Below are 16,244 nucleotides of genomic sequence, written 5' to 3'. Positions count from 1 at the left end.
CCGGGTCTCAGTTGCAGCATTAAAACTCGTGGTTGTGATTTGTGGGATCTAGTTCCCTGACCAGGGACTGAACCCCAGTCCCTGCCCCGGGAGACTCTGTGCTCCTTGGTGGTCCAGTGGCCACCAAGGAAGTCCCTGGAGTGCTGCTGACAGCCTCCTGGACTCCAGCGCCTGGGGCACCCACTTCATTCTGTGTGTGCAAACGCGCTAGACTTGGGGCCCTGTAGGATCATTCCTATGCATCTCCATGCCTAATGCATTCCTGGCATCCCCCCCTCCTGGTCCTTGTTCTTCAGTACCTCACATGTCACGTGACCCATGTGAGATCACAGTGGTCTGGGGCGTGTCAACCAACTCTGCACAGTGAATTCTCAACTACCCTCACATCACATGCCTGCACTAAAAACCCATCCGGGGCCCTGAATTCTTGATCTGGACCAAAGGAAGGGCAGCAGAAGTGAGCTGAGCCAAAGAGAAAAACCAGGCTGAGTTTTCCACATTGTAAGGACAGTCAATCCTAAAGGAAATCAACCCTGAATACTCATTGGAAGGACTGATGCTGAAGCTCCAATACTTTGGCCACCTGATGCGAAGAGCCAACTCATTAGAAAAGGCCCTGATGCTGGGAAAGATTAAAGACAGGAGAAGGGGATGACAGAGGATGAGATGGTTGGATGGTATCATCAACTCAATGGACATGGGTTTGAGCAAGCTCTGGGAGATGGTGAAGGACAGAGAAGCCTGGCATGCTGCAGTCCATGGGGTCGCAAAGAGTCAGACACGACTGAGCAACTGAACAACAAGGAAGAGCCAAAAAAAAAAAAAAAACGGAGGGGGCCAGGAATGTCAGAGGAGGTTTATTTCTTTTTTTATGCGCATGACTTTCTTTTTGAGGAGCTCTGAGGACAGAGGCCCACAAGGTTTCACAGAAGCATTATCCAGGATCTCAGAAATCTAGATGGAGTGGGCGGGGTTGACATTTATTGAGTCCCTCCCATGCTTTCGCACACTTTACTCATTCATCAGAAATTCACTCACCATCTGCTGTGGCCCAGCCCTGAGGAGTTTCTTTTTTCAAAAAATATTTTTTTAATTTCTTTGGCTGCGCCAGGTCTTAGTCTAGACATGTGAACTCAGTTGCAGCATGTGGGATCTAGTTCCCTGACCAGGGACTTGAACCTGGGCCCCCGCATTGGGAGCACACAGTCTTAGCCACTGGACCACCAGGGAAGTCCCCGAGACATTTAATTCTGCTTTTGCAGAAGAAACCGAGGCTCAGAGAGGCACAGAGGCAGGACTCAGAACCAGCTCTAGTAGGCTCCAAAGACCCAGGCTTTTCCTCTGATATCTTTTACTTCATCTTTTTTTCTCTAAAATGTCAGTCCACTTCCCCATCCTGTCCCTGGTTAACAATCAGCTGTTGAGAAAGATGGTAACAATAACCCTGTATGCAAGACAGCAAAAGAGACACAGATGTATAGAACAGTCTTTTGGACTCTGTGGGAGAGGGAGAGGGTGGGATGATTTGGGAGAATGGCATTGAAACATGTATATCATATCTGAAACGAATCACCAGTCCAGGTTCGATGCATGATACTGGATGCTTGGGGCTGGCGCACTGAGACGACCCAGAGAGATGGTACGGGGAGGGAGGAGGGAGGAGGGTTCAGGATGGGGAACACGTGTACACCTGTGGCGGATTCATGTTGATGTATGGCAAAACCAATACAATATTGTAAAGTAATTAACCTCCAATTAAAATAAATAAATTTATATTTAAAAAAAAGAATCAGCTGTTGAAGTGCCTCCTAACTAGAGATTTTGACTGTCATCAGTGAGTCAAAGCAAAGCCTGGTGCTGAGGCTGAGCCGAGTCGGTGAAGATGACCTGACCCTACAGGGTCTCCACGAAGCCCAACCAAGACCTCCAGACCACAGATGAGAAAGGGCCAAGTGAAGACTCATCCCAAACCAGGCTCCGTCCCTGGGAACTCTCCACCCTAGAACGTTGCACAGCAGAAGGCTTACGGCCTTGAAACTCATCTCTCCCTCTCTCAGGCTCACAGGTTCAAGATTCACTGCATCTTCAGGGTCAGTTCAGAGAATGATACCCCAAGGCATCAGTCTTTCTGGAGAGCAAGGAGCAGGCCACCAGGTGAGAGGTGAGTCGGCCCCAGGAAGTTCACACCCAGGGATGAGGGAAAGTTTTCATAAAGGGCAAGATGGTAATTCACGTAGCTCTGTTGCAACCGCTCAAGGCTGCCATTTTTACAGCCCGTAAGCAGCTGCAGACTTTGTATTAGGAATGGGTATGGGTGCATTCCAGTAAAACCGTATTTACCGTAACAGGGGATCAGAGGTGGGTGGGGGGGGTAGTGGGGGTACTGTTTGCCAAGCCCTGAAAGGCTACCTCCTATGCGTCCTGTTGCAGGGCATGGCCTTGCTGCTGCAGCACCAGGTGGAAACATACTACCTGAGTCTCATCGGAAATATCAGACTGAACCCAGCAGAGGGGTCCTTGGGATGCTAAAATCAGACAGTGGTGATGGCTGCACAGCTCTGCGACTGCATTAAAAAACCCACTGAGTTGTCCTTTATTTAATTTATAATTTAATTAACTTGTAAAGGAGAACTGAAATTTATTGATTTTGGCCATGTCGCATGGCATACGAGGATCTCAGTTCCCCCGAGCAGGGATCGAACCCCTGTGCCGCCCTACGGTGCAAACGCAGAGTCTTAACCACTGGAGCGCCAGGGAAGCCCCTCCCTGAATTGCCCGCTTTAGACGGGTGAATGGTAGAATCATAGCTCAACAAAGCAGAGAAAAAGCATACGTCTCTGAGGCAGAAAAACGGTAACAGTTCTTTTCAAGAAGCAATAAACCCTTCCCGAATCTGCTTCTCAGAGGAACAAGGCAAAGGGAGGCAGCCCTGGATGTGATCCCCACCCTCTAGGTTCAAGGCTCTCACGGCCTCGCTTGTAGCCTTCTCTTCCGCCTCTCCAATCCTGAAGATACCCCGACCCCAATCTCCTTGTTGCCTTTTCACTTTAAAATAATTATACAACTAACACACGTTAATCACAGAAAATTTAGAAAATACAGATAAGCAAAACGAAATAAAAACTACCCTTGATCTCACCCACTGCCTAGAATTTTGACAGACATCCTGCTAGACTTTTCTCTACATGTGTATGTATAAGCATAATTTAAAAAAAAACAAAAACAGACTAGAGATAAATACAGAATCAGTAAACTACATTAAAAAAAGCCAGGGAATTTTCACCATAAAGCCCAGGACAGTGGTTATCTAAGGAAAAGGAGGTCCTCTTTTCCTTAGGGACCAGGAGGAATTAAGAGAGTTTTTAGGGTTGGCAGGGTCTTGTTTTTTTTAACCTGAGTATCTGCTTGATAACTTTGTTAACAGTGTACAGTTATGCACTGTGCATTTAAAAATTATATTAGGGTTTGAAACGCGAAAGCGTACAGATGTAACAGGGCTTTTAAATTTAATGCACTCTGAACATTTTTCTAGGTCATAAACATGAATCTATAATACTGTTTAAAATGACTGCTTAATATTCTGCTGTCAGGATAGAGCTTAATTTAATTTAGCTCATCTCCAATTGATGGGGAAATCTCCCGAACAAGGTCAGCTCTCCAGAGTTCTCTTTCATGGTCCTCCATCCTTCATGCTCTGCAGAGACCGCCCCCTACGAGCCTCGGTGGACCGAAATGGTCGCCTTCAGCTTCCCCTGTACGCCTCCTCGCATTTTAAAACCCTGCCTTCTTACTCTGCTATTTGATAGTCATATGACCCAAGCAAATGAATCAGCTGGTGCCTCAATCTGATCATCTGTAAAATAGGGATAATTATAAATTAGATGAATTAACAGCAAAAATGTGTGAAACACGGTTCCAAGCACTTAGCACCGATGGTGACAGCTGCTGTTACCGTTTGTCATAGTCACTCTTCCCTCACAGACCTAGCGCAGTTTCCCTCCCAGTTTCCTGGCCGCCCTCCTGGAGGCACCAGAGCCCAGCTTGTGCGTCTCTGCACCCCCCACACCTGTATGGGAGCCACGCCAGCTCTCGGGGTGGGGTGAGGATTACGCATCCAGCACAGCATCAAGCACAAAAAGAGTCAATACCCCCCCAACCCCAACAGTCTCCATGGGCACCGTCCCAGGCACTGCACTTCTGCCCTAGGAGGTTGGATCATCGCTTCTTGGGAAATGGAGAAACCGAGGCAGAGGGCACCTGCCCAAGTCTCACCCCTGGACTGAGGCGTGGGCTGCAGGGCAGCCATCCTGACCATGCTGCTCCGAACCTACGTGCCCTCACCCCTTTCTCTGCCTCTTCCCTCCAAGGCCCCTCACTCATTCCCATGATCCGCTGGAGCTACAGCTGAAGACCCCCCTGTCTCTCTCTCCCAGCAGAACTCAGCAGGGAACGCGCACCCCCGCTGACCACCTGACCACATTAGGGGATGCCTGGCCCCAGCCCTGAGGTCAGACCCCAGAGGCGGCCCCCAGCCACCCCGCCCTGCCCCTCCAGCCTATCGCCCTCCCTCCTTCCTGAGTTCCTCCCCCATCAGCTACCTGCTCTGCTCACTTGGGTGACTACAAGCCCCTTAACCCGGCTCTCCTGCCTGCAGCTTCCTTCTTCCTCCCCTGCCATGTCTAACAGCTCTCAGGGGGACAGCAAAGACCCTCACCCTGGTCCCCACGGCTGGGGCTCAAGGCTGCCCACCCTTTGGTTCCAGAGCCCCTACTCCCCCCACAGGCCATAAGAATGCCTTCTAAGGCAGTGGCTAACCTTTTAGAGGTCACATATCCCTTTGAGAACCTGGTGGAAGCCACAAACACGGGCATGCACACACTCAGCTGAGCTGATTGCTTCAGGGCTCAAGGCTGTCCTGCCAGCCCATCTCTGGACACACATCCACACCCCCCGGGTTCAAAGGATGAAAAGGATCAGTCGTGTCCGACTCTGCGACCCATGGACTGTAGCCTGCCAAGCTCCTCTGTCCGTGGGATTTTCCAGACAAGAATACTGGAGCGGGTTGCCATTTCCTCCTCCAGGGAATCTTCCCAACCTAGGGATCGAATCCAAGTCTCATGAGCTTCCTGCATTGCAGGTGGATTCTTTACCACACTGCATCATCCGGGAAGCTCCCTGCCCCCTGGGTTAGGACCCTTCTTTAGAGGTAACATCTCAATTTGATTTTAAACTTAAAAATTTTTTTTTATTATATTTTAAAATGGCTGATCTGCTGGCCATGTGGGAAATTAGTTCCCCAACCAGGGTTCAAACTCATGCAATGGAAACTAGGAGTCTTAACTACTGGACCACCAGGAAAGCCCCTCAATTTGATTTTTACAGCAAACCCTCACCCAGTCCACTGTGCTGGGGCCTCCAGAAGCTTAACGCAGGAGGCTAACTGCACACAGCTGACCCCAATTTTATCAGCTACAAAATGGGATTCCCCTGGGTCTGTATCACTTTTCCACTGGAGCTGCACATCCATGCAGTGATGGCGGCACCTAAGGCTCCAGGATGCCAGCCAGACCAGGCCTCAGGGGCCCGGGACTGTGGGCCTGGGCTGGGGGAAGCCAGCTTCATTCCTGCCCTTTCGGAGATGCTGGTGCCCCTGACCATCCCTCAGGCTGGAAGTCCTCCCCAGCCTCACTCCCCTTGACTGCCTTTCCTCCCAGCCTTCCAGGGCATCTCACATACCCCTCCCGCACCCTGACACCCTGTGGTCTCACAGTCTACGGGCCCTGTAGCAGCCAAACAGAAACCTAGCCAATCACTCTCAAAGTCTACCTGTTCATTTTAAAACTGGGCACAAGTGCTGCTGTCAGGCCGTATGCTACGTATCTATAAGGTTCTCCTCTCAAATCCAAGTTGCCTTGGTTACCCACTTTGGAGATGACTGCTCTGTGCAAACTTTGGTGGGCATCAGAATCACCTGTGAGATGCCAATGGCCAAGCCCTGGGTCCTGAGGGTCCCATGTGTGTCTGTGTGTGCACTCAGTCATGTCTGACTCTTTGTGACCTGATAGACTGTAGTCTGCCGGGTTCCTCTGTCTATGGAACTTCCCAGGCAAGAACACTGGAGTGAGTTGCCATTTCCTTCTCTAAGGGATCTATCTGACCCAGGGATGGAACCGTGTCTCCAGCATTGGCAGCCAGATTCTTTACCACTGAACCACCTGGAAAGCCCCAATATGGGACGCTAATTCAGACATCTGCCTTTTGGCAAAATCCCTGAGCAATGCCCACTGTCACCACAGGGGCACAACCTCAATGCCTCTCCTGGGGTCCTTCCAGATGGAATGCAAACTCCACGTGATGAACCGGATGTCTAGTCTCATTCGTCCTTTTGGGCCCTGCTGTCCAAGAGCCTGCTATGTACCCAGACTCTCACCTTTCCCAAGTAGCCTGTCTGTTTACTTTGGCACCATGAAATGGCACTTAACCATGCCTAGTCCACAGAGAAGGCAATGGCACCCCACTCCAGTACGCTTGCCTGGAAGATCCCATGGACAGAGGAGCCTGGTAGGCTGCAGTCCATGAGGTTGCTAAGAGTTGGACACGAGTGAGCGACTTCACTTTCACTTTTCACTTTCATGCAGTGGAGAAGGAAATGGCAACCCACTCCAGTGTTCTTGCCTGGAGAATCCCAGGAACGGGGGAGCCTAGTGGGAGGCCCTCTATGGGGCTGCACAGAATCGGACACGACTGAAGCGACTTAGCAGCAGCATGCCTAGTCCCCTAGCTCCATCCTCCAATTTAGGGTTCTTTATGCTTCCAACCTTGACTTCCTAAGTCTGCCCTTCTCTTTTCAGAAAGCCCATCCTAGCCACAAGACCACTTGCTCTTGGCTCCGGGGATGTGTGTGTATATGCAGGGTGGAGGCATGTCCAGGACAGGGGAGAAGAATCAGTGGCATTTACACTCCCACCCCAGGTCTGGCTTCTCTTTATCTCCTTTCTTGTATTTTTTTTTTTTTTTTGCTTTATTGAGATGTAACTGACATATACCACTGTATAAACTGAAGGTGTACAGCATACATAATCATTTGACTTACATATATCATGAAATGATTACCACGAAATATTACATTAACACCCATCATATAAATACACAATAAAAGAAAACCAATTTTTTTTTCCTTGTGATGAGAACTCTTCGGATTTGCCCTCGTAACAACTTTCTTATCTATCACCCAGCTGTCTTAACTACAGGCAACACATTGTACGTTAAATCCTTAGTACTTATTTTTTATTTTTTAAACTTTTTATTTTACATTGGTGTATAGTTGATTACGGAGAAGGCAATGGCACCCCACTCCAGTCCTCTTGCCTGGAAAATCCCATGGACGGAGGAGCCTGGTGGGCTGCAGTCCATGGGGTCGGGAAGAGTCAGACACGACTGAGCAATATGTCACTTTCACTTTTCACTTTCATGCCTTGGAGAAGGAAATGGCAACCCACTCCAGTGTTCTTGCCTGGAAAATACCAGGGACGGGGGAGCCTGGTGGGCTGCCGTTTATGGGGTCGCACAGAGTCGGACACGACTGAAGTGACTCAGCAGCAGCAGCAGCAGCATAGTTGATTAACAATGCTGTGATGGTTTCAGGTGTATAGCAAAGTGGTTCAGTTAATATACACACTTTTTCTTTATCATGCTTTGCTTTTTTTTTTTTTTTTTTGCCCATCCGCTAGACTGCCCCGGGGTCCTCCAAGCATATCTCTTAGCTGTTTTGGGAGCCAAGGGCTTCATCTGCTCCCACAGCCCCTTGGGCACTGGATCAGTGGCTCTGCCTCAGGATGAGGATGGCTGCATGCCCCCACCCGAGCCTGGGAGTCAACTACACCCGCGCATATGGGATGCCCTTGGCAACTCAGCAGAGATGGCAAAGAGAAATAGCAGGACCCCAGCCCATCTGCAGCTCAAGGACTAGCATCCAAGACCACTGATCGCAGAGGACACGGCAGTCCCCAAGCTGCAAGCTGGCACCACGCCCTCAGATCAGAGAGGGAAGAATACGTACGGTAGGAGAGCGCCCTCCCAGCCACATGCCACACCCACAGCACAGCCTCTAAGCCCTGCACACATCTCTTCCCACTTCCCAACCCAGGTTCTAGTCAACCCCCTGGAGAATACATCCATCCAGGGACACTGTCCAGGACCAGGAACTCAAGTGCCCCACCCCTGCCACGGTACCCTCCTCCTCCCATCAGAACCTGGAATCTCTCTTCAGAACCGCAAATGCTTTTCATCTTGTGACCCAGTTACTCTCTTCATTATTTGCCCGAAGCACATGGAGTCTGGTTTACTTTAAACCATCCCCTGGCAGTTGGCTAGGGTGGGGGGTTCTACAGGGCTTCGGTCCCCCTTGACCCACACAGTCTTACACCCACTTCCACCCTGCCTGGAGCCAGAGTCCTGGTATTCCTTCGCAAGGGCAGGGAAAATGCCTTGCATCTCCCTGCCATCCCCTGGGGTGGAGTGGGTCACTCCATAACTGCTTGTTGAAACGCAAGCAAGCCCAATAGGCTAACTGGGATTACAAAACACAGCTGATTGTACACTTTGCAAACAGACTTGCCAACAGTGTCTTTAAAGACACCCACCCACACCACCACGGCACCCAAGGCCTCACTCTGCTCACAGGAAGCTCTGCCTTGCTTTCTCCCAGCATGTTTCTGGAGAGGGCACTGCCCTTTCTGAGTGCCTGCTGTGTATTTCCCCAAGAGCCCACTATCTGGAACCCGTCAGGGTGGGTGGGGACTGGTGGAGATTTTACCGTCTGGATCCAGGGAGCTCCTGGATTTACCTGTGACTCCAGAAACTAGCCGGAGCAGCCCAGGTCTGCCAAGTCACTCAGCTGGCTTAAGGAACCCCAAACTCCTTCACAGTGGCACTGCCCAAAGAGCAAGCCCAATGCTGGCTTCCAGCCAGATTCCTGGAGCCATGCAGGCCTGCAGGAGATGGCAAAGGACTCATCCATTAGATAAGATAGGGCCAGGCCAGCGGCACTTTGGAGCAGGGCTCTGAGACCCAAAAGGCTTCCAGCTTATTCCCACTTTCCTGGAAAGGTCAGGGAGCAGGGCCGTCCAGGAAGAGCCCCGGTCACCCCTTCCCACCCCTTCCTCCTCAATCGCATAACCTCATAACAAACTTTCTGCCAACCCCAGTTCCAATCCCACAGGCTGCAAGAGCTAAGGAGATGCCATCCCCCACCCCTTCCCCCAGTAATCTCTACACAGGCAGACAGAAACATAACTGTTTCTTAAGCCAACTGCCTCTTGCCGACCCCAAGCCTTTTATTAAGCCTGCGTCCAGCCAACAATGAAAGGAGCTGGCATGCTGCATTAAAGATCAGTCTTTAGGGAACCCCAGTGTGCAACAGGCCATCACCCTTCCCGGATCCCTGGCCCACTTCCCTGGTGGCAGTCACCTGTAGAGCTTGACAACTACAAAAGCCAAGATCTGAGCCAGATTTTGTGTCTGCAAAGAGCTCCAGACTCCAGGCAATTCTGCTGTCAGTCAGAGCAGGGAATCATCATCAAGGACGTCATGGACTTGTACCACATAAAGTGGAGGTGGAAAGGCTATCACTTTGCAAGGTTTCCTCCACAGCCACCCAGGTCTGCCACCCTAGGCTGTCTCTGCAACATGTCCCCAGTTGAGTGAGCACAGAAGGGCTGCCTGCGCAACAGGACTGGGCAGCATTCCCCCCAAATTCGCGTCCACCCAGAAGCTGTGAATGTGACCTTATTTGGAAATAAGAGTCTTCGCAGATGTGATCAAATGAAGATGAGGTCAGTGGACCAGGGTGGGCCCTGAATCCAATGACTGGTATCCTAGTGAAAGGAGAGGACACACACACACACACAGAGAAGGCGGCCACCTGAAGACAGAGCAGAGATGGGAGTGATGTGTCTACAAACCAAGGGACACCCAAGACTGCTTGGAGCTACCAGGAGAGGGGCCTGGCACAGATTTTCCCTCCGGGCTTTCAGAAGGAACCTGTGCTGCCAACACCTTCATTTTGGACTTAAGGCCCCTAAGCTGTGAGAGATCAATCTCTGCTGCCTTAAGCCCCCCATTTGTGGTCACTTGTTACAGTAATCATGGGGACCAAAAACTCTGGGCTCTGCAGCAGGACCCTGGCATCAGCACACCCTGTGGAACCTCTGGGCTGGGCTGAGGTGAAAAGTTTTGGCTCTACGATGACTTTGATACAATGACTGAGACACAAATGCCAGGAGATGCAGGTGGAAGAGAGGGCAACCTACAAAGCAAGGAGCCTTGAGGCATATGGACACTCCTGGACCCTGACCTTTGCTGTCCTTAATCCAAATCTAAAGCAGAAAACAGCCCCAGTGCTGCCTCAGCTGATGCTGGGCAAGGATGGGAGTCGCTGGCTGGACATCCTCTCTGTGCAGCTGAGGAGTGTGAGATGGTCCCAAGCCCAACCCCTTCCTGCTCCTAGAATCTTCTAATTCATGGATTCTTTCCGGCCCTGGGCCTGATCCTGCCCCAGAAACACAGCTTCTCTTTCTGCAAGGGGCCTGGACAGGTCTGGACTCCCAGGGGACACCCCTTGGAGGGCCGATCCTGGCTCCCACATTGGGACAAGCCTCTCCTCCCCATGCCAATCTTCCTGAGCAGTGAAGCCAAGTTGGAGACCTTCCCGTGGTTGGGGTGCTGTAGGGAGCCACTCTGGGAGTGCACGCTGGGTCCCAAGTGCAGGTTGGCCTGAGCTATGTGACTCGCACAGGTAGGATCACCTGAAGACTTCCTGGAGCTGGCGGTGGTGGCAGCTCCAAGGACCAACTGGGCTGTGGCCAGAAGTCGTGGGGAGATCAGAACGGTATGGTTCAGAACGGGAGAAACCCAGAGACCCCAGCTTTGAGCCTGCATAGGTGAGGGCAGCCCAGTCTCCCTACCCCTGGCAACAGGCTGCGGGGCTGGCTGAGACTTAGAAGCAGAAAATAAACCTGTGCGGAAGTGAGAGGGAGCCACAGAGACCCACCTGCTGTACATCTGTCGTCTTGGTGAAACCTGTCCCAGGAAAACCAGGGCAGTGGAGGCCTGCAAGTGAGAACTAGATGGAAACCTCCAAGGTCAGCTGGTTCTCCCCATTCTGCGGTGCTCTCTCCCCACTCTGCCTCCTGCCCCTATGTGGCTCAGAATAACTGGGCTCTCTTTTCCTTGCCAGCTCCCGTATTTGGGGGACAAGGAATCTGGAGGGGAAAGGATATGTGCTGAGGAGTCTAGGCAGCCAGACAACCCTACCTGCCATCTCCAGTCATCAAAGCTTGTGTGGATGTCCAGAAAAAGCGGTCCCCACTCAAGGACCATCCTGCCTGTCCCTGCAGAGCTGTGCCTCCTGGGCAGAGCGGGGGAGGAGCCGACCCTGGGGCTCGGCCCATCTTTCGGATTGCCCCACTGAGCCCGTGGGAAACCTGCCCAAGGGAGGGACGCTTCCATCCAGCCCCAGCCGGATCTGGTGAACCCCACATGGGGTTGCTGGCAGAGGCCCAGGCGGAGTAGCTCTTCCCCACCCAACTCCGAGCCCAGAGGAGCCCAAGTCCCATCTCATCTGTGAAAGTTTCTTCCTGGGGTCCCCCGTCCTTCAATCCACCGAGGTCAAGAGGGCTCCCACTCCCGCGCTGTGGCCCCCACTCTCCCCGCCCCCCCTCGCTGGCATCCCGGGGCCCTCCGCCTGCCAAAACCCAATCCGCTCCCTGGCTCCCTTTCTGGGGCTGGAAATGCAGCGGAATTTCGGTGGAATTTTGAGGTTGAGAAGCATCTCGGCAGAGAGGAAAAGAAAGGGAGAGAAGGAATGGGGAAAAAGAAAGTACGATTTTGGTGTCAACTTGCAGGATTCTAGAAAGCACCAAGGCCCCCGGGAGGCGGGCGCTGGGTCCCTCTGCAGGATGCGGACGGGCGGGGCGCTGGCGAAACCTCGAGGTCCCGCGCACCCCGCGGGGGCGGTGGGCGCCCGGCCGGGGCGGGGTCGCCGTCCTTACCTATGTCTGCATTGCAAAACGCCTGTTGCGGGTGCACCGGGGAGCAGCTGCAGGCGTCGGCCCGGGGGAGCAACGTCCCCAGCAGCAGGAGGCAGAATGCGAGCGGCAGGCTGCGGGCCGCGGCGCCCATGGCGGGCGGAGGGGCGGGGGTCGCGGACTCGGGCTAGCCGCCGCCGCCTGGGCTCGGGGCGCTCCCCTCTCGCCGGCCGGGGCCCCGCTGGTCTGGTCGGCACTCCGCGGGCGCGCTCTCCTCTCCGGCCCTCACTCGCCGCACAAACTTTCCTGGCTCTAGGTTGCGGGGTGCAGCGAGGGGGGCGCGGGGCGCGGCTGACGGCGCGGAGGCGAGAGCTGGCTGGGGGTCGGCGAGCGAGCGAGCGCGCGCGCCGCGGACCTGGTCCCGGTTGCTCCACTGCCTTCTATGGTTGTGTGCGCTGCGGGTGCGGGCCGAGCCGGCCTTTTATTGCGCTTCGAGGCGGTTTGGCTCCGCCCCCCGGTGGCGGGCGGCCAATGCCGGCTCCGGGAGCTCTCGGCCGCCTCCCTCCCCGCGCGCCTCCCGCGCCTCCCGGCCCTCCCCCAAGTCCGGCTTTTGTTGTGCCCAGCCTGGCACGGCCCGGGCCCCCAGCTGCGCACCTGGCTTCCCACCGCTCGGAGCCGCATCCCCGCAGCCTCCCAGATCGCCAGAGGTTGGTGGGGGGAGGACACTGCAGGCAGACAGCGCCCAGTGGACCCTGACTCAGCACTTGGGACTCGCAGTCCACCTCTCCAGGGCACCAGGCGACCCACCCATCACCGCTTCCCCTCCAGCTTGGCGCGGGAGGTGTACGCTGCCTGATTCCCTTCCACCCCTGGGATCCCTGCGGTTCTAGCCAGGGATTGAGGGAAAGGATGTGCCACTTTGGAGCACGGATCGGTTCGTTCTCTGCCGCCCCTCTCCCTGCACCCTGCTGGGTGGACTCCTGAAACTTACTGAGAACACCTTTTTCAATTAGAGGCCTTAGAATTTTAAGTGCGCTTGGCCAGTAGAGTCAGGGGGCACGGGGGGGGGGGGGGGCGGGGGGAAGTGGGTATTATAAACAGCACAGGATTTCATATAAACCGGCCGTCATTTTGACCTGCCGGCAAGAGTGACGAGCCAGCCCAGAAGAAAAAAGGGTTGGATGAAGGTGTTTTCTGGGCTCTCCTTCCTTAGCCCACAAATGTGGAAGCTGAAATACTTTATCCAAAACAGTTCTGTGTTCCAGGAAAGGCAGAGGGTCTTAGAGGCATGGATGGCATGGAAAATGTGACCCCCCGGGGATCTCTGTCTCTGAGCCCCCTCTGTGGTGGGCACTGTTACACGTAGGGCCTCATTCTTGTCATCTAGCCCAGGAGTTGTAAACTGAGAAAATGACACAAACAATCATTGTCCACTCCACTATGTAATGCTGTCTTGGGATATGAAACGGGAAAATACTGAAAGAAATTTTAAAAATGGCTGCCTTCTGTTTATGCATGGTTTTGAACCAGTAAATGGGCACCCCCAGAGTAAATTGATTGGAGATTCGTTCCCTGTGGACTGAAAACCAAGAGGAGAATAGCAGGATAATTAAGAGAGGAGGCTGGGCTCTGCCCAGTCATTCTCATTCTGGAGGTCAGGAGATCTCCCAACCACACAGGCACAGAAAGGCTTGTTGGAGGTCAAAGGGGAGTGATGCTAACCTAATGCCAGGCTACCCATAGGTTTTTCTGGTAGAATCCATCTTGGCTAAGAGATGCATGCGCCCATATAGAAGGATTCTGAGACACGCCAAATGTAGACTGTGAAGCAGACAAATCAAAATGATCGGCCAAAGGAAACCAGAAAGAAACGCCCCATTTAAGTGATTTAAATTGCCACAAGGGTGCAACTCAGGGACTTTCCCTGAGTCTGCCCGTGTCTCTATCCGTACGTACTGTACTCTTTTTCCTTATAATAAATCCTTTGAGTCACTACTCTCTTGTCTTTGTGGGGATTCTTTTCTGCAAAGCTGAAGCGCCAGAGCCTTGTCATTGACCGCTGGTCTAGTGGCTAGAACTTCGTGCTTTCACTGCTGCGACTTGGCCCCAATCTCTGGCTGGGAACCCAAGCCCCACTTCAAGCCATTGCAGCCCGTGGCGACCCCGGATCACTTGGAAACAGACAACTTACAGAAAAGTTAAACTGGTAGAATCCGGACAATTCCAAAGTCAGTGCTTCAGCTTCTGTTTCTGTAAAATAAAGTGTCATTTGTGAAATGATGTTTGATGCTAACTTAGTGAGTACAGTTAATGCAGAAAATTATGACAAGTTGGCTGTCTGTAGCCTTTTCTTTCTTTGTTATTGCAGGTAGAACAAAATGCTGTTGAAATTTACAGAAGCTAAAATCCATTTGTCAGTTTATGAAAGAAATAGATAACCTAGGGGCTTTCAGCCTTTTAGGCAAGGTAGACACATAGATGATCAAGTACACAGAGGATGAGAAGTACATTACAGGCAGATTGATGGTGGTGCAGGAGGGGGTTGGGGTCCACACTGGGCACAAGGCAGGAAAGGAGTTGCCTGGGCTGGCCTTCCTTCCATCAGGAGTGCTTTCTTAAACATCGACAGTGGACGCTGTTCAAAGAGTAGGATGGTCAGGCCTCCACGGAACAGACAACGATCCCTGGACCAGTGAGACTCCTGAGCTGGTGGAAGAGGAAAGAAATGGAGGGAGAGGAGCCACGGAGGAGACTTTTGACAGTCTGGGAGGGGATCTCATCTTCTTCTGAGGTCAGAGCTTCTAGAGCAGAGGGGCAAAGCGATCCCCTCTGAAAGGATGCTCTCTGTGGTGGGATGGGCAGGAGTGGGGGCAAAGGGTCCACCTTGTGGCTCAGAGATGCTGCAGCCCAGCTGCCTCAGTGGCCTTGCCAAGCCTCTGCCTCCCCGTCTACAACATGGGGATAAAAGCCCCTTCCTAATATGTGAACCATGAGCTTCCAGAAGTTCAAGCTGGTTTTAGAAAAGGTAGAGGAACCAGAGATCAAATTGCCAACATCTGCTGGATCATCGAAGAAGCAAGAGAGTTCCAGAAAACCATCTATTTCTGCTTTATTGACTGTCCCAAAACCTTTGACTGTGTGGATCACAATAAACTGTGGAAAATTCTTCAAGAGATGGGAATACCAGACCACCTGACCGGCCTCTTGAGAAACATGTATACAGGTCAGGAAACAACAGTTAGAACTGAACATGGAACAACAGACTGGTTCCAAACAGGAAAAGGAGTACGTCAAGGCTGTATATTGTCACCCTGCTTATTTAACTTATATGCAGAGTACATCATGGGAAATGCTGGGCTGGAGGAAGCACAAGCTGGAATCAAGATTGCCGGGAGAAATATCAATAACCTCAGATATGCAGATGACACCACCCTTACGGCAGAAAGTGAAGAAGAACTAAAGAGCCTCTTGATGAAAGTGAAAGAGGAGAGTGAAAACGTTGGCTTAAAGCTCAACATTCAGAAAACGAAGATCATGGCATCTGGTCCCATCACTTCATGGGAAATAGATGGGAAAACAGTGGCAACAGTGGCTGACTTTATTTTTCTGAGCTCCAAAATCACTGCAGATGCTGATTGTAGCCATAAAATTAAAAGATGCTTGCTCCTTGGAAGGAAAGTTATGACCAACCTAGACAGCACATTAAAAAGCAGAGATATTACTTTGTCAACAAAGGTCCATCTAGTCAAGGCTATGTTTTTTCCAGTAGTCACGTATGGATGTGAGAGTTGGACTATAAAGAAAGCTGAGTGCCAAAGAACTGATGCTTTTGAACTGTGGTGTTGAAGAAGACTCTTGAGAGTTGCTTGAACCGCAAGGAGATCCAACCAGTCCATCCTAAAGGAGACCGGTCCTGGGTATTCACTGGAGGGTCTGATGACGAAGCTGAAATGCCAATACTTTGGCCACCTGATGCGAAGAGCTAACTCATTTGAAAAGACCCTGATGCTGGGAAAGATTGAGGGCAGGAAGAGAAGGGGACGACAGAGGATGAGACAGTCTGACGGCATCACCAACTCAATGGACATGAGTTTGAGTAAGCTCCAGGAGTTGGTGAAGGACAGGGAAGCCTGTTGTGTTGCAGTCCATGGAGTTGCAGAGTCAGACCCGACTGAGCAACTGAACAACAAGTGGGTTTCTGGGCATGCCTGACCATGC

At 52.2% G+C, this 16,244-nt stretch overlaps 1 protein-coding gene across 1 annotated transcript in view; it reads right to left on the bottom strand.

The window, feature by feature from the left end:
* TIMP2 (TIMP metallopeptidase inhibitor 2) overlaps positions 1–12,468 on the bottom strand; it is a 54,290-nt gene extending 41,822 nt beyond the window's left edge. The window contains exon 1 of the mRNA XM_052657610.1: positions 12,051–12,468. Coding sequence (XP_052513570.1) covers positions 12,051–12,180 — 130 coding nt within the window. The 5' untranslated portion in view covers positions 12,181–12,468. The remainder of the gene's footprint in view (positions 1–12,050) is intronic.
* Between the last annotated feature and the right edge of the window lie 3,776 nt (positions 12,469–16,244).

The sequence above is a fragment of the Budorcas taxicolor genome, chromosome 19, assembly GCF_023091745.1.
Source record: "Budorcas taxicolor isolate Tak-1 chromosome 19, Takin1.1, whole genome shotgun sequence".
Taxonomy (NCBI): Eukaryota; Metazoa; Chordata; class Mammalia; order Artiodactyla; family Bovidae; genus Budorcas; species Budorcas taxicolor.
Note: the sequence above shows the minus strand (reverse complement) of the source record. Positions and strands in the feature narration are given on the sequence as shown.